The sequence below is a fragment of the Lagopus muta genome, chromosome 15 (assembly GCF_023343835.1).
Source record: "Lagopus muta isolate bLagMut1 chromosome 15, bLagMut1 primary, whole genome shotgun sequence".
Lineage (NCBI taxonomy): Eukaryota > Metazoa > Chordata > Aves > Galliformes > Phasianidae > Lagopus > Lagopus muta.
Genome location: NC_064447.1, coordinates 8,876,333 through 8,894,020, shown reverse-complemented (window position 1 = coordinate 8,894,020; position 17,688 = coordinate 8,876,333). Strand labels below are relative to the sequence as shown.

Here is a 17,688-nt window from a genome sequence, read left to right as displayed (position 1 = left end):
CACGGAGGCCGCCGAGCGGTGCGGCCCCCCGGCGCTCAGCCCTCGCTTCCCCGCACGTGCGCTCCGCACTGCCGCACGCGTCCACCGCGAGAAGCGTGCCGGGCGCTAAGGGAAGCAGCCCAGGCTCTCGCTGCCCCTCACGCCGCTACGATCCGATTCCCGGCAGGTCCTGAAAGAGAAAAAGCAGCGCGGTGAGAGCGAGCCGCACCGCCCGGCCCAGCCCCACCGCGGGGCCGCGAGCCTCAGCCGTAAAGAGTCAGCAGTGGCCGCGGCCGCCCGCCGCCCTCAGACGAGGTGTCAGAAAAGCAGAAATCATCCCCGGCTCGCCCCGCCTCGCAGCGCCCGCTCACAGCTCACGGCAGCCACACTCACCTCCAGCCTGGAAAGGCCGAAACATGCGCTTGCTGTAGAATTTATACATACCCCGCCGCCGCTATTGGTCAGGATGCCTGTGGACCCAACCAATCCCGAGCAGCTGAGGTGATCGCAGGCCCGCCTCTCCCAACGCTTATTGGTCGACGTTTTTCCTCTCTCCAATGGCGCCGCGCGGCGCAGCGTGGCCCGAGGCGTGGTCTGCTGTCTCCCGATTGGCTCCCGCGGGGCGTCAGGAGAAGCCAGTAGTAACAGTGATTGTAGTGAGGAGTGACTGCGGGAGCGCCAATCACCGCTCTGCCGAAAGGGCTGCTGGGAATTGTAGTCCCAGCGTCGCAGAGGCGCGGCGAGAAGCGGACGGACAGGACTACAAGTCCCGAGGAGCGCAGAGCGCCGCTCTTCTGGCCCGGGCGGCAGCTGAGCCGCTAGACGAGCGAGAGGGAGGCCTGGGGCCGCGATGTGCCGGGATCGGGGACCGGCGCTTCGGCCGCCGCCGCTGCCAGGTACCGCTGGGGGAGCCCACAGCCGAGCGGGGCCGGCGCGGAGCTGCGGGAGCGCTGGGTAAAGCCGGGCCGGGGATTGCGGGGCCTCACGCAGTGTGGGTCACGGAGGGGTGGATTTCTGTCACCGCTCCCGAGCCGTTCCTGACATTGTACGGAAGCGTGGGCGCCTTCCAGACCCGTGGCTGTCCCGTAACGTCAGAGTCGGCGGCTCAGGCTCTGCTGGAGCCGAGGAGAAGCATGGTACGAGAGCGGGGTGTGGGCTGGGGGCAGCAGGCCGGGCTGAGCGCTGTGGTGCCCTCGGAGGAGGTTCTGGGCACCTCTGCCTCGCGCCTGGCAATGGGAGGCAATTCTTTGCTCCAGCCCCGGCAGGCTGATTGTGCCTCTTCGTTTACCCGCAGCGAGGTATTGCAGCATGCCCTAAGCAGCGAGCTCCTGTGAAACAGCTGTTGCGTGTTGGACGTGTTTCTCCCGCTGGTTCCTGCGGACAGCCGCAGTGATCAGTTCGGTCGCAGTGTGTGAGAGATGGCCGTGAAAGCCCTGACAGAGGGAGGAAGGCAATGTCGGGGTTGGCTGCTTGCACGGTGGCTGCAGGAGCTGTGTGAGGAGAGGAGCAGATCAGGAAATGTGTATTGTGTGGGGGTACTGACCACGAGTTCAAAAAGAACAGAAAGTGCTGTCCTCATTGCATGTCTGGCAAAGGAGGAAAGGAGGAAATCGAAGAGTTTGGAGGTTTCCCAAGAGTCAGGCAGGAACATGTAGAATCTGGGCTCAGCTTAGTGCCCATGAGTCCTGGGGTGTCCCTGAGTGCTTCTGTCCCAGGTGGGGTTGAAAATGCAGGGTAAATCTGGCTCACAGAAAGCTCTGGGTGGGCTGGTCCTGAGTGCTGGACATTTTGCAGTTGTGGCTGAAGTTGGGTGGTGTTCAGCAGTCACCTCGTGGGCTGAGCGTTGGCTGAGCCTGAGGCACCTTGTAGCCGAGATTGGCACTTTCTGAAGCCAAGTCCAGCTGTGCCAGGAGGAAGGCACTTGAGAGCAAATCCTGGTTTCACTAACCAAACACTTGAGTAATGTGAACACGCTCAGGCTGTCAGATCTCTTCCATCCATTTTATTCCTGTTATCATCCCTCCTGTGCACTCCCTCACCATGGGCAGTGAGGTCTGTGCTGGCCGTGTTCCCCTGCCCTGGGGCTGGCTGGGGACATAGCAGCTGCCTGGAGGAAGCTGTTGTGCCATAGACCCCCATCCTTAGGGCTCTTCCTTTCTGTGCTAATGAGTTAACTTAGTTATCTGGTTTTCCCTGGAGCATCTCTGCAAGCACAGAGTGTGTCACTCTTTGTCGGGCTGCTCAATATTCAGTATTATGAAGTTTGAGAACTACCTCAAGAGGTCGAAACACTCAAACTCCCTTCAGTGTGAATGGTGGATGATCCTGTTCCTGCGAATTTCTCAGGTTGGAGGCATAAAGCAGTGCGTGCTCAGGTTGTTTTTGCTTAACCCCTCTGATCTGTGAGCAGCGCAGGGCAGCACGAGGATTGGCTGAGCTGTGGGATTTTCCAGCCGAATTTACATGTCGCCCACTGCTCTGCATGCCTTTCTGTTTACATCACTGGGGAGCAATACACACATACACAGCACCAGATAGCGGAAGAGGCATTCTGACTGAGGGAAGCCTGTCTGCAGCTCAGGAACTGGATCATGGTGGTGTGTCACCAGGCCCCACTGTGCTGGGGCTGCCAGGGGTGAGTCCTGCGGGGTGGCGTGGGCACAGCACAGCATGGGAGCAGCAGGGCGGCACAACATGCTTGTCGTCTGGATCCCACGGATCAGGCATGGTGCTCACTGGCAGCAGAGCGGAGGAACTGTTCTCCAACCTGTGCCATAACAAGGTGCAAGAGGTGTCTGAAATCCAGCTCAGAAGCTCAATTGAGGCTCATAAGCAGGTGCCTGTTGCCTGCAGCTAGTTGGAGCAGTGTTGAGCTAGTTTTGTGATTCTCCTTTGCAAGGACACGTAATATGTGTGCAGCAATGCAGCGAGTGTTTTCTGGGGTTCTTCCAGGTGGTTTCAGAAGTATGAAACCCTCTGTTGTTTAAAGCAGGGGTGCTGGTGAGGTGAGGCAGCGTCTCACTGCCTCTCCCTTGTGTCCCAAACCATTGTGACTGCAGTGCAGCTGCTGACTGTCTGCTGGGGTAATTTAAACACAGCCTTCCTAGCATGGTGTGGGACACTGAAGCTCAGTGCTCAGTGCTTGGTGGATGTGCCACAATTGAAGTGTTGATCTCTATTGATTGCTCAGGAATCAAAGATTTGAAGCTTGTTTATCTAAGGGCAGGACATCACTCTGCTCTCATGCTGCCTGTAAAGCACTACAGTTTCTGGGTTGCTGGCTAAGAGTTCCTGGCAGTGTTAGCAGCTTTGGATTGTGCCCAGCTTGTTCTCAGTGGAAAACTGTGCAGAATAACCCAAAAAGGGCACAGATGACTGAAATTTACTGGGACCTTTTATTTGGGAAGAAGCTGATGCATTTCAGATGGATCTTTAAAGTGCTCTGATTGTGCCCAGAAGGCAAACAGGAGCATGTCATCGAGTTTCAAAGCTTTGGAAGATGTTTGGGAAGAGCAGGGGAAGGAAGTGTGATATTTGGTACATTTTGAGTAATGATGACAGGCTCAGATTTCTTGTGACTTTAACCTGGCCAGGTTACTTTCTGTTTTTCTCTCTTGCAGCCTTGCTGAAGTGCAAACTAACCTGGCCTCAGCCACCTGCACAGTGCTGGCAGAGATGAGAGGTGAGCAAGGCAGTCAGAAGCTGCTGGAGAGGTTTGCTGTGCAACCTCCTGCTGCTCCTGTGCTGCTCACTGAAGCCTTCCAGGCATAGGCTTTCCTTTCTCATGGGCTGTCCTGCCAGGACAGGGTGTTGGCAGGAGTGCTCCATGCCCTGGGCTTCGCTGCTTACCTGGTATGCCATAGAATTCCTCGTATGTAAAATGTGTGTGTTGGGGGAATTCCTTATTCCCTTCACTGGGCTGTGCTAGCTTTGTAGGGAGCTCCAAGCCTGACCAATGCTATTTACAAATTTTATTGTGCATTTCTTGTGGGAGCCCTTTGCCATTTCCTGTGGCTCCCAGGACTGTGAAGGAATTGGAGTCTTTCTATCTATTGGATTTTTGTTCTTTAAGTGAGAATAAGGGAAAGATCTGAAGCGTGCGGTGCTGTAGTTTTAGGGCCAGTGTTAAGGCTCCTTGTGTGTAAGGGCCAGGTGTGAGAGCTCAGCTTGTGCCCATTCCAGCCATGCCAGCAGTGATGTGCAGACACTCAACCAGCACCAACCAGGGCCAGGCACTGCCAAACTTCATCTGCAGCTTCATGTGCGAGGAAAATGGTGTGGAAGGTGGATGCTTCCTAAAATGGAAGTAAAGCCTCAAGTATGGCTTTTGTGACATGGAAACAGCATTGAACTATGGCTCTGTTCTAACTCAATTCTAGTGTTTTGGGGAAAATGAGATGCTTTGTTCCACCAGAGCAGTTGGTTTTGATCCTGTTACAACCGCATTTGAAAGTTATTGCTTTAGGTTTTAGTGTCAAGTATAGCAAACAGCCAGTCTGTCCCAAGGGCTCGTTAACCTTATGGAAGAAAAGAACATTTACTGTGAAAGTATTTCCTTTTCTGAACTATATTTGCAGAAAGGAATGGCAGCGTTCAAACAGCTGTGCTTCTGTCACACTGCTGGATGTGCCCTCTCAGCTCCGCTGTAAAATGAAGCACTGGTAAAAGCAGCAGCAATTAAAGGCGTCACATTTATTTTTCTTGATGACAGCGCTGTGCAGCTCTGGTCTCACTTCAGCTCAGAAAAGTTTGTAGGGCTTTTAAAAGCAACGAAAAGACTTGTGCACAATGAAAAGCCTTTCTGTTCCGCAGAAGCGAGGAACCACCAGCTGGAAGTGCCACGCTCTGTTGGTAGGACGGAGCTTCATTTCACGTTTGATCTTCTGGCACTGACGCACATCTCAGCACACGTGGCTGGCCGTGTTCGGGTCGCCCCAGGGGTGCAGGAGGTGCCCACAGCTCCGTGCTCAGCTGCAGCTCTGTGCAGCTGCCCTGCAAATGAAGGCTGTCAGCATGTGAGCCCAACCCCTTTCCAGCATCCATTTGCTTCATGATTTCTGAGATTCAGAGCAGATGGATTAGGAATGTGAGGAGCCATGTCCTCGGTGGATCCTTCCATATCCATTTATAGACCTGTTGCACGTTACGGAGTCCAGTCCTTTCTGAACCTGTCATTACTGCATTTCTCCACAGCGTGCAGCAGCAACAGGCACTGGTGTTCCCTGTGAGTGGGATGAAGGAATGCTTCCTGTTGCCTGCATTAGATCAACCTCCTGCTAGGTTCACTGGGCACACTGTGGCAGAGGGCTGGGCAAATAACAGGCCCAAGTTTGGTTTACTCACAAGCTTCCTGACTTTGTAAATCTTAATTGGCACAGGAGAGTTTGTACAATCTGCACCCTTGGAGATTTCAGTACTTATTCCGTAGATGACCATGGTGAGTGAAGCTTACTCAGCAGTGCTTCTTGGGGACCTCGTATTTGAAAGTTATTGCTTTAGGTTTTGGTGTCAAGTATTGCAAACATCCCAAGGAATCATTAACCTTAAAGAAGAGAAGAATGTGTAGTACAAAATGATTTCCTTTCCTGAGCAAAGGGATCACCTGAGAAGCACCCGAGGAGCTGCACCCTCTCCTTCCCATGCTGTGTCCTACAGGTCAGACTAGATGCTCGTTGTTGTCATAATCACGGTGTTATTTAAATGCTGTTGCTGAATTTCACAAGCACTTATGAAGGAATGCTATTTCCACCATAGACGCTGAGCAAGAAAGCCAGTGACTGCACCGGTGTTGTGAGATGCAGAGAAACTAGGTTTTGAGCTCATGAGCCCTGCCTTGTGCTTGCTTCGTGCACAGCCCTCCCCTTTCAGGCTGCTGTGGACCACTGAGAATCAGTTCACAGCTGGAAAAAAACCAGAACAACTTCATTAGTACAGAACAAAGTGGACAGAGTCTGCCCAAACCGGACCTGCAAGGAGAGGTCTGAGTCCCCAGCTCTCTGCACCCACCTTCTGTGGGGTGGTGCTCCATGTCCTGCCGAGCTGGGCTCCTGGAGCAGCTTAGCTGACTTCAACCTTTGTGTTTCCCCAGTGATGTACCAATCCTCTAAAGGATGTGTAACCCTTCCTGTTCTGCTGCAGTGTAGTAGAGGAACAGAAACTTGTCTTTTACCACGAGTACATGGGCTGTGAAATAAGGAAATTCACTTTAGTGCAGCCCATTCCCAGTTTGTGGGGCAGCCCCACGCCTGCCTTCAGCAACACATCGTGGCTCATCTGCCAGTGAGCACCCCTGTGGGTATGGTTTTGCCAGCCCTGCTGTGGGTGAATAGCTTCAGAGATAGCTTCAGTGAATGGAGAGAGGAAGAAGGAAGAACAAAGCAGGCACAGGGCACACAGCTGAGCTTTGTGGGCACAAAGTTCACTGCTGCCACTGTCCCCGCAGGGTGGTGCCCACACCAGGAACTGGCTGCAGGGTAAATTACACAGTATCTGTGGAGGTTGTGCCCTCTGCCATCCCTACTTGTGCCGTGTATCCCCTCAAAGCCCTGGCCTTGTTCTTAAGGGTGTAAGGATCTTCTGCTGAGCACTGGGAACCGCTGGGTGAGCTCTGTGCGATGCCTTGCAACAGGAGGTGTCAGCCCTCTGCTATGGCAGCAATCCCTCAGCAGGGCCCTCCCTCATTCAGGTGCAGTGTTAGGGCAGCAGCAGGAAACAGCCAGCAGAGAATGGCTCTGCTGTGTCTTTCTGGGCTCTACGATGGGAGGAGTGCTGCCTTTCTCGGCTGTCTGCAGCTGCTGCTGGTTGGGTTTTTCCTTGCAAGGATTACAAAACTGGGAACTTTAGGGCTTTTCTTCTCCTTGAATCTCCAAAGCCTGTGTTGATCCCTGTGTTGTGCAAATGCTGAACGTTAGCCCTTCCCCTGCTTTGCATCTGGTTGCTATCAGCCTTGTGATTCAGTGAATTACGGGTTCCCACAGCATCTTTTTTTCCAAGGGAGATTTTCCCCCCCTCTTTTTACTGTCAAAAATAAACACCACTCCATGCACAGAATGCCTGGGTCACAGGCGGGTCCGTGCAGGGCTGTGCTGCCTGGACACACAAGGGCTTCTAGCAGTTCTTCATGCACAGGGAGATTGCCCTCTTACTGTGGCTGCTGTTTTGCTGTCAGCCACAAGCAGACCCTGCAGAGTCCTGGGATGGAACATCTGGATGCTGTGTTCTGTGTGAGCGCTGCTGACCTGCTGCTCTGTGATGCTGCTGGAGATGCTTGGGATTTTTGCAGCCCCTTTGTGTTTGGTTATCTAAGAAAGACTTGGAACCCAAAGGATTCTGTGGTTGCTAGTATTTTTCAGTTACTCCTTCTAGGTCACAGAGTGCGTGTCTTTGGTAACACAGGCTTTCACTGTGTGGTTGTCAGCATCTCCTGTGGATGTGATTCTGCTCAGATCTAACAGGTCCAGGTGCTAAGCCAAGGTTCAGAGATCTGGAGGGGATTTTGTACGTGCTTTGGGAAGCTGCTAGTAACATCAGGAACACCATCTCTTCTCCGCTTCCTTTTAAGTTCTTTGATGTCAACTGACAAAGGCCTTTTTCAGTGCCTCGTGACAGTGCATTGGCAGGCTGCTCTACAGACATGTCTGCTCTGTTGAAGTCACTCCTGCATTTGATAGTGGCAGAGATTTGGGCTGAGGTTGGCTGTTTTTGTGGTAGCTGGCATTATGCACATTAGCAAATATTCCACTTGGTGTTTTTTCCATTGCTTGCATTCCCCTAGCTTCTGTTCAGAGGAAATGGAGGGCAGGTTACCTCCTGCTGCTCACAGGTAGTTTGCTCAGCCACGCTGCAAGGTTTGGGGTATGAGCAAGGAGTGGAAAATCCCTGTGTTCCAACCCGTGCTCCTTTCCTTGCTTTGGATTTATCCATGATTTGTTGAAGTGGGATCTTGCATGCCTCTAGGTGGGCTTTGGAGCGAGGGAATGTGCATTTTACTGGGGAGGTGCCCCTGAATGCCCCTGCTGCAGGCAGTTTGGAGCTGTTGGAGCTGCACTGCAGCTGGGAGGCAGCTCCTTGATCTGCACAATGCAGCAGCACGGTCCTGCTTCATTCCTGCTGTTCTTGGACATCAGCAACTCTGCTTAGCATTTCCTAAGGGATCTGGCATTTGCAGGCAGCCAGGACAGAGCTTCATAATGTTTGGAAAACATTATTCAGATCTGTGTTTTTGAGATAGTCCTGAGCTTGGTTTGGGGGGTTTTTATTGCTTTTGGTTGGGTTTTGGTTTGTTTTTCTTCTTTTTTTTTTTTTATCCTGTAGCTTTTCCCAAGAGTTTAGCTCCAAGGGCAGTGATCTCTATGGATGCTGAATGCACACATGCAGGACACAGTGTGCTGTGCCAGGCAGCAGAGCACTTAAGCAGGGGCTGGGGACGACTCCAGCATCATGTTTGCAGTGTTTAAAATGTGAGCATAGGATGCATGCAAAGCAGGGGCTTTTGGGCTGTGACTGAAGGAGCTCTGAAGGGTCCCAGCTGCACTGCTTGGTCATGTCACACCTTGAGCCTCAATTTCCCCATCTATAAAAGAGGTGATCACACACTGTTATGAAGTGCTTGGAGATTTGGGATGTGTCACCCTTGGATAAAAGAAGATCCTTTGCTGTGAGGAGCCAAGTCACCTTGCTTCTTGATGAGCCGGCAGCAGGAGAAGCTGCATGGGGAGCAGCCCCAACCTGGCTGCAGGCTGCAGGCAGATGTTCCTGCAAGGAGTGGGACCAGGACCACTGCCCTGCCCAGCTGCAGCCCATGGTGCTTGCAGGAGGAGAGCCAAGCACCAGCAAAGAACGGATTTGGGCTGTGTATTTAGTCAACTGTGTCTGGCCAGTCAGTTCTCACTGCTGCTGTTTGTTTGATCTGCCTGCTTAGCCCTTGGACTCTGTGGCTGGCAGGGAGAACACCAAGATTTAACTGTACCTTGGATAAAAAGGGATCCTTAATCGGGATTTTTCCTCAGCAGCTTATTCCTGGAGCACTGTGCGGGCTGGGACAGGCTGTGAGTGCCAGCAGTGACTTCCAGCTACGAGGATGAAGGGGCAGCCAAGGAGGAGAGCTCCCTGCTGTGCTGAGCCCACAGTGGGAACTTCTGTCCAAGGCAAAATGGCAGCATGGAGCTGCAGCTCCTTCCTGGGGGAGCAGCTTCAGCACCCCTCCCTAAAGTTCTTATAGAACTCTCAAGCCAGCATCAGGTTTCAGCAGAAGTTAAAGAAAGCAAACTCCATGTGCTTCCACAGATTATTATTGTGCAATGCTTTGACTTTGCAAACTTGAACCCGGTAAACAGCTGAAGAAGAGCAGCGCGCCCTCTGAGGGAGGGGATTTCTCTCTCTGGGTGATGATATATGGGCTGTTTTTGAACAGGAGCTGAGTGAGATCCAGAATCACAGGTGTGATAATTGAAGTAAGGTTTCTTTCTTAGAGGGATAAGGGCTTTGCTGGTACAGCTTTACATCCTTTTGCCCTCTGTGCATGTGCAGCTCCTTTGACACTCTGTAGGCTCAGGCTTTGTCCAAGGCTTTAGCTCAGATCCGTCTGCCTGTTTGGAGTGTGGTGTGCTCTGTGCTGGGACTGTCAGACACAGCTGGCACATGCTGTGGGTCTCATTTGGAACAGAGTGATAGAGGGACAGTGGGATGCTGTCTTTCTTTGACTGCTGAGGGGTCTCATCTGCAACTGAAGTGATTGTACACTTGTAAAATGATGATGAGTGTTCCAGTATATGGGAGATTAAGGAGTCATTTTAAAAAATGCTGGATTTTTTGGAAAATGCTGAATGCTTCTCCCAGGAGTGGTTTGAAGGGGCCTGACTTTGACCTTGCCACTTGCTTCTGAAAATCCCGGCTCATGTGAGTTTAGGTAAATACTTGGATTTCATACTAGAGGAAAGTGTTCCCTGAGCCTGGAAGATGTACAATGAACCTAACTCTCTTTTTGTCTTTTTTCTTCCACAGAGCAAACTTCCCATGACTAACAAGTGCTGGTCTAGATTATGAGCTCAAACAAGAACGCTCGCTTCAATCGTTTCTCCAGTGGCACACCAAACATCACTGCTTCAGAAAACACTAACGGGGTAAGTGTGGGTGCCGTGAGCACTGGGCAGGGGCTGGGGCTGCTTCTCGTGTTCTCATCCTTTCTTTTGAGAAAATGATGACAATGATGGAAAATTTGATACTTTTTCCCCTGAAAAATCACAGTATCCACAAATGAAACTGAAGAATGCATACAGGCTGTGTTCATATATATGGTTACCAGTTCAGGAGAAGTAGCAAGCCTTCAGGCTGTGCTGCATGGATACACTGACATTCATTCTGTCTATATTTCAGACAAGAATGGAAACAACTTTTGGGCCGGCGTACTCTGCTGTGACGACTATCACAAAGGGTGAGTGCATTTCATGTGTGGGGCTTCTTCCCAGAGCACTGGACAAGAATCTTAGGCTTCTTCTCGTCGTCGTTTCACAGCTCACAGAGCTGTTGGTACAGTCACTGTGTGTTCATTGCAGACAGGTGCCAGAGTACTGTTGTTAGTATTACACAGCTCAAGTGTTACTTAATCACGACATCTGTTCACCAGGAGTGATGGAATGAGCATGAGCAGAACAACTGGGAAGATCTTGCTGAAATTAGGATAGCACAACAGGATCTGATACAAAGCTTAGTTTCAAATCTTATTTATCCGTGTGAATTCTCATGCAATCGTTACCAGGGCTGGAAATTCTGATCTTTGCCCGTTTGTCACTCTGTACACTTTGGTAAAATCTCTGTGGTCATTTTTAGCTCAGACAGGAGGGGGCGTGAATGTACCTGCTCATTTAGAATTCTTCTGCTTTGTTCTTCAAAGCCCAGCAGGTGAGGAGTCTGAGCTCTGGCACTCAGTGTGAATGTGGGAAGAGATCTGGTTTCACTTTGGAATAAAAATATCCTTACTTTAGTAAAGACAAGAAACTGGCACTTGACACCGATCTAGATAAGGAAATTAATGACCTTCCTGGAGGAAATGTTTGGATTACATGTGTAAACTCTGGATCATTTTGGACTCCTGAGTATTTACATCTAAAATTTTGTGCTAGTCAGTAATACTGTCCTTATGCAAACCTCTGATTTAGTATAGCATGATTCTGTTGTGCTACGAGAAGTATCCAAACCTCCCTAGATCTAAGTGATCTGACTGATCACTTGTGGGTGTGGAAGGTTTCCTTTTATTAGCATTTTTAACCTATAGGCCTGGGAGGAAATTATCTATGCTTTTTGTTGGGCAAGCTCCCTTTAAAGGATTGCGTGCACTTCAGCAAGCTGTCAGAGATCAGGATTACTGTGTGTGCTGATGTGTTCAGGTCAGGAACTGACGCAGGGGAGTCCCTACTCTTCTTTTCCCAAGGAGCACTTACAGCTACAGAAACCTGTAGCTTAGAAATGTTACTAAGGAGCTTTTTTTTTCTTTCTTCTCGTTTGCCTTAAAGCTGATGGAACCAATACTTTTAAGCAGCATCGTCGGACTCCATCTTCCTCCAGTACACTCACCTACTCCCCACGAGATGAGGACGATGGCATGGTAGGTGTTGCCAAGAGGCCCCTTGTGACTGGCTTAGCTGGTTGTATCTCAAATGACATCTGACGTTCCTCTGTCTCCCTCTACATTCCCATGCACTGTTACATCAGTTACAGATGGCTGCGGTGGAGGCAGGAGCAGAGTTGGCATTTCCTGGCTGCTCCCATGGTTAGGCAGTGGGGCAGCAGAGGCTGCTTCTGACCTGTCTGCTGGGCCTCATTTTCAGACTGCTTGAAAGCAGTACGTTGTTACAGAGTTTGAGAGCTACAAATCCCACAGACCTACTGGTAAGGGTGTACCTGCCTTCTGTTGTAAGCAGAATGCCCTGACCTTCCTGGGCTGTTGGCACCGGTAGCTGTGGCTGTGTAAACTTCCATCAGCAGCACAGCTGATCCAGCAGCTATGACTAGAAAATACATTCCTCCTTCCACCTCCAGGTGGGGCTTCTGACCACAGGGAGCAAGCTTGAAACCTGCAGTGGGATGTACAGCCCTGCAGGCAGCTCAGCTCCTGGGGATTACATCAGCAAGGTCTCCTCAGAAAAATGTGCCCATGTCCCACGGTGTCTTTGCAGGGAAGCACTGCCTGGTTTTGTATCCAGTTCCTCATTCAACTTACACACTACTTTTTTGGCAATTTAGTGACCCAGCAGCCATCAGGGTTAGTTGCTTGAAGAGAAATGAAATTGAATAAATCAATTAAATCGAGACTGGCAACAGCAAAGCAAACCTCAGCAACAAAAGCAGCACTTGATCAGGTGCCTGGTGCCCCAGCTCACAACCACAGGCTCCTACTTAGATTTAGGCATGTGAGTAGGAACCTCTCCATTTGAAGTGAGTGCGTGTAGACTTTGTCAGCTCAGGAGACCCAGCTTCAGAGTCTGGGAAACCGATCACTGCTGCTGATTCATTTAGGCCCTGGGGTTGCAGCAACAGTGTGGAGCAGCAGCACTTCTTAAAATAAATTTGACACCAGATTGCAAAGAGCTTTATTGTCAGCATCCTATAAAGTTCCTTCTGTTGCTCAGAGATCTTGCTGTGTTTTATGTGAGCATGTGTTTGTTTTTCAAAAAATCCTTTGAACATTTGGCTCATATCCTTGACAGACACAGCTCTCCATCACATCACTGACCTCAGGGTGCTGAACCACTGCTTCAGAGAACCCCTGGGCTGCCAGCACCAACCCAGTGGGCCAAATGCTGTGCTCACTGCTCTCTTTTCATGGCTTGTGCAGTTCTTATGGCGTAGAGATGAGGCTTTTCCTGAAGACCATGGATGCTGGGGACACTACGTTTAGCCATGTTTGATGGAAAAGCTCCCTGGCTCCTTTGAAAACCTGTGTTACACAATGAGGTGTGCAGCCAGTAGGGGAGGTCTCTCCTAGGACCTATTCTCAGTTGTCTTTCTTGGACAGCATCAGGTCTACCTTTCCTGGAGTGCTAAGTATTGTTAAGCAAAAATAGCAAAAGGAGTAATGAGTGGTTCAGGAAGCAGCCTGCAGCATGAGATGCTAATAAACCATGAGCTGCTCTGCTCTGCCTGCTGCTCCAGACAAATTTTTGTTAACCCCTTTATGAAGCTTTCTTTGCTTTGTTAAGAAATAATCTGGGATTTCCCTTCCTGGTCATTATGTTTACTATGTTTTATCCTTCTCCAGGGCTTGTCAGCCATCACAGAGACAGGTGGAGAGGAGTTAGAGCCCTCCTGTAGCCCTCTCCCCCTTCTTTCTTTTTAAAGTTTCTCTTAATGAAACCTAAAGCAGAGCAGAGCGTTCTGTGTGCAAGGCAGGGATTAGTGAGCATCTGCTGTCATCCTCCCTGAAAACAGTGCCATGTGTTCCCAGCCTCGGGGAGCAGGAGCAAGGGCAGTATTGGAGCACTCATGGAGAGGGTGGGAGACGACCTGTTCTCTGAATAGGTTCTCTGAACTCTGCCCTAAAGATTACAGCTGAATATCAGGGCAAGTGTGAACTGCTGGATGATGGGCTCGCTGTGGCTGTCCAAGCTCTCAGCAGTTCACAGGGAGCTTTGCCTGTGGCCGAGTAACCAGCCAGCCACAGGCTATTCAATCAAAAGATGTGCGAGCACTCCATCCTTCGGGTTGTTTGAAGATGGTGTCTTACACCTAGCCAGGCCATGGCTTACGTCCAGCCTTCTGGAAATGCTCTTGGCTGCAGCCTGATGATGCACATGGGCTGTGCTGCTGCTGAAACTGCCTCTGCAGAGCCTGCCTTTGCTGCCCTCATCTCTGTCTCACTTCCAGAATAGGAGCTATGCACAGTCATTCTTCTTGTTTTAATACCTTGTGTTACGAGTGGTAACTTGTGTTACTAGTGGGGGGAAATAATAAATGGATATGCACAGAATTTATTTACTTCATAACTATTCTTCCTCGAGGTTTACATATTTAGCCAATAAACATGCCTTTTATAGAAAGAGCTTTATACTTTGGCTTCTAAGCAGATGCAGCATTGCTGATTTCCTGGGATCCCAGGATCATGAAAATTACAGAGCGGAGCAGTGTGAAGAACCAGCAGGATCCTGTGCTGCTCCTCTCCTGCAGCCCAGTGAGGACTGTACTCCCCCTGCAGTGCACTCTCTCTGAAGCTCATTTTGCATCTTTTATTGCTGAATTTCCTGACTGCCCCTCCTGGCCTCTTTCATTGGTTTCACCTGCTCTTGGGTGTGATGTTCCATGTTTTCACCCAGGGCAGACTGAACACGAGCAAGGCATTTTCTGTATGCAGGGTAGCAGAGGGAGCAGCCCAGTGTGGTGGGGTCTGCTTGGAGATACTCAATTATGTGGCAGTAGCTGAGTTCCCAGCTGCTGTAGCCCCCTAGTCCCAGTGGTCTGAAGTCTCCATTTTGGCTCTGACATTGAGTTGTATCTCAGCTACGTGCTGCTGGTTGATAGTGCACCCTTTGGGATGTGTTGCTGGTTAATATTCCAGTGGCAGCACTCCCTCAAAACCAACCCCAAGGCTGCCGTAACCAGTGGGATTTTTCTTGATTGGTGCACGCAGTGTCCGCTGAGCTCTCCCCTCCCAAGCAGGAAGCGACAAAGTCAGCCTGTTGCTGAATTGAATAGAAGGAAGTCTGCACACTTACGCAAAAAAATTGGCAGAAGTTGGATCGCGAACGAAACAACAAGTGCTGCTGCAGAGATTAGAGAAATTGCAGGGGCTGGTAGCTGTCTCTGGGGGAGATTTACACAGCTTTCTGCGCAGGATTAATTCTTCCAAGCCATTACTTTGCGGGTGGGCGCAGTAAGTATCCAAACAAATGCACCTTTGAGAAAGTGACGTGCTTGGAATCTGGATGTCGGCTTAGTTGAGCGAGTTGGAGCTGGATGGTGGCCGTCCTGTCCCTGCGCGGCGTGGTGTCCCCAGCAGGGAGGCACGCAGAGACCATTCAGAGCAGCTTGGCAAAGTGGATGAACAAATGGAGCAGCTGAGTTTGGTGGAGGGGGGGGCTGAATTGAACTCTCTGTGCGTAGGGTTTTGGAGCAGGGGGAGTTATTTGCAATAACAAGAATTGGTTTTTATCTCTTTGAAGCCTCCGATCAGCACCCCACGCCGCTCTGACTCCGCTATCTCCGTCCGTTCATTGCACTCTGAGTCCAACATGTCCTTGCGCTCAACGTTCTCACTCCATGAGGAAGAGGAGGAGCCAGTAGGTATTTGGGATTGTCGGAAGGAGCAGTATTAGGAAGTTCAGTGTCAAAAGAGTAACTTAGCAGACTCCTGTGAGTACATACCGCTAGCACGGGGAGCTTTTCGTGTTGTCTGGCAACTAAGGTTCAGGACTCGTGGTTATAATTTTGTTTTCCCTACTGACTTCTGCAAGTTAGTTTGCTTCCTTGTGTACCATTTCCCCATATGTAAAGAGGGGATGATGGTGAGTCTTTTCTGCTTCTCTGAAAAACTGTAATGCTTTGCAGAGTGGTGCGTGATTCCCTGGCTCTGCTATAGAGCAGGAGGGAGCAGTAAATCTTGAAGCTGGTGATTGAGCCCCAGACAAGCTACACAATTCCTCCCTGATTCAGAGCCCCATCCTGCCTTTAGGGCTGTGTGGCACCCCACTGACTTAATTGTAAGCCCCAAGGGGGAGCAAGGAATTGCCCTCATGTCCCTCCCTGTAGGGGAAGGCACTTCTGAGCAGTGCTTAGCTTGTGACCCAGTGCCTAAGCCCACAGTGGATGAACGAAAGGTCAAGTGGCATTTTGTCACAGATCGAGGATAAAAGTTTGTGTTTCATATTTAGGAACCCAGGGGGTCATGTTTGCAGTTGTGAGAACGGTGTGGGATGAAAAGGCAGAGTAAGCTGCAGTGATTGGTTCAGAATGCTGCAGTGATTGGTTCAAAATGCCTTGAGCCCCATTCTGATCTGAGCTGTGCCAATCAGATAGGATATGCCCAGTGCCCTTGCTCCAGCAGTCTCTGTTGGTAACAAATCTGAAGAGCTGGGCCCATTTGGGCAGGGCAGTGCTATTTCTGTATCATAAGGGAATGAAAGAACACTTCCTTCAGGGTGTTTCAAAATACAGAAGGGCAAGCTGTTTTAAAATGGCTTTTAAACTTCAGGCTTAGTACCCAGAATGTTTTTGACACCACACTGTTGAGTCCAACCATGCAGAGAGTGCCAGGCAGTGCAGTGTATGCAGTTCTGGTGACTTGAATTTTTCACACAAAGATGGTCTCTGCAGTTTGCTGTCAGTGTTCCAGTCCAGCCAGATACAAGTGACTCCCAGTCTGTGATGATCTGAGGGTCTCCAGACATTCCCAGTGTCATTCCTCCATTGCCTCCTGCATGCTGGAAATAAACAGATCCAAGCAAATATTTATTTAGAGATAATGACATCCTTAGTGTGTCCTGGGCCCCTGGCTCATCCCTGAAGAGTTGCTTTGCTGAGCCTTTTGCAGAGTTGAAAGCTCCTGGGTTTGCTTTAATTCTGCTCTCTGTCCTTTTCTCTCTCTTCTTTAGGAGCCACTGGTGTTTGCTGAACAGCCGTCCGTGAAGCTGTGCTGCCAACTGTGCTGTAGTGTGTTTAAGGATCCAGTCATCACAACCTGTGGGGTAAGGCAGTACTCTTCCAGATCATGAGCTTCCACAGATGTCTTAGGTGACCCACAGCCAAGCCATGACTGTCCCAGTGGCTGTCAGTGGCTGCAGAGATGCTGCTGAGCACGTGGCAGGTTTCCTAAAGGCAGCTCTGAACCTGTCTGCATGAGGCATGCAGGGCAGTGCGGTTAGCCAGAGAAGCCCAAGGCTTGTTCACAACTGGTCTGCTTTTCCCTAAAGAAGTATACTGTCAGCTTGCCAGTCCTGGCCACACTCGGTCTCCCTGGTTTGGCTTCAGTGATGTCAAAGCTCCTATTCCCTGTGTGAAGGGCTCTGCAGGGTGTTGCTGCCTCTGGGCACCCTGGAAACAGTTGCTTTTCAGTTGTTAAAAAACTGTTTTCTAAAGACAGGAATGGCTTGAAGCTTCATTTAGTTAATGCTTGCAGAGGGATTTGGCATCCTCTAATGAAAGGCACAGAGTATTATGAATATTCTTCTATATTCCATTTTATTGAGATTTTAATAGAAGCTGTATATTATTACTGCTTCTGTGCTATGTTTGAAGAAAGATGGTTTTGTGACGGGCTCACTAATGCTTCTGATGTGCTTCAGATTGCTAGGATAGAACTGTAACAACAAGCTCAGAGTGGGATTGTTTATTGTAGGGGGTGCTGTCCCCGGAGGTTCTGGAAGCTGGTTCAGTTTTGCTGCATCATTTCAATAAGCAGCTCTTTGTGGAAACAAAGATTTACTGGTTAATATTGGAAAAAATAATCTGCAGGAAGCAGAGTGGCTTCATTTGCAGTTCTGGTTTTGCAGCTCTGGAGAGAGCAGCATGCAGCTGTGCAGGGCAGGAAAAGGCCATGTGAGCAGGGCTGCAGAAACGCTCTGAAGAGTGCCTTGCAGTACCTGCAGTGCTGCTGCCAAGCCCTGGGGCAGGGAAATGTGGCTGAGGAGTCCCCAGGACCCCACCAGGGTGAGTTCAGGACCCATGAAGTGCCGCGGACATCGTTCCTTTCTTTATGTTCTTTAGCACGTTAGATTGAATTTG

The 17,688-nt window shown here is 50.2% G+C and overlaps 1 protein-coding gene and 1 non-coding gene across 4 annotated transcripts in view; one reads left to right on the top strand and one right to left on the bottom strand.

The window, feature by feature from the left end:
- Positions 1-237: 237 nt before the first annotated feature.
- On the bottom strand, positions 238-324 carry LOC125701016 (small nucleolar RNA SNORD60). Its single transcript, XR_007380137.1, has one exon. It is a non-coding gene; the product is annotated as a small nucleolar RNA SNORD60 (small nucleolar RNA).
- Positions 325-703: 379 nt separating this feature from the next.
- The window catches only part of TRAF7 (TNF receptor associated factor 7), a 28,618-nt gene continuing 11,633 nt past the window's right edge, over positions 704-17,688 (top strand). The window contains exons 1-6 of one of the 3 annotated variants that reach the window (XM_048961923.1): positions 705-933; positions 9,982-10,100; positions 10,354-10,411; positions 11,490-11,581; positions 15,132-15,248; positions 16,560-16,652. In XM_048961923.1, coding sequence (XP_048817880.1) covers positions 10,020-10,100; positions 10,354-10,411; positions 11,490-11,581; positions 15,132-15,248; positions 16,560-16,652 — 441 coding nt within the window. In that variant the 5' untranslated portion in view covers positions 705-933; positions 9,982-10,019. Of the gene's footprint in view, positions 934-9,981; positions 10,101-10,353; positions 10,412-11,489; positions 11,582-15,131; positions 15,249-16,559; positions 16,653-17,688 lie in introns of all 3 variants that reach the window. The other 2 variants (XM_048961922.1, XM_048961924.1) reach the window with 2 other exon arrangements.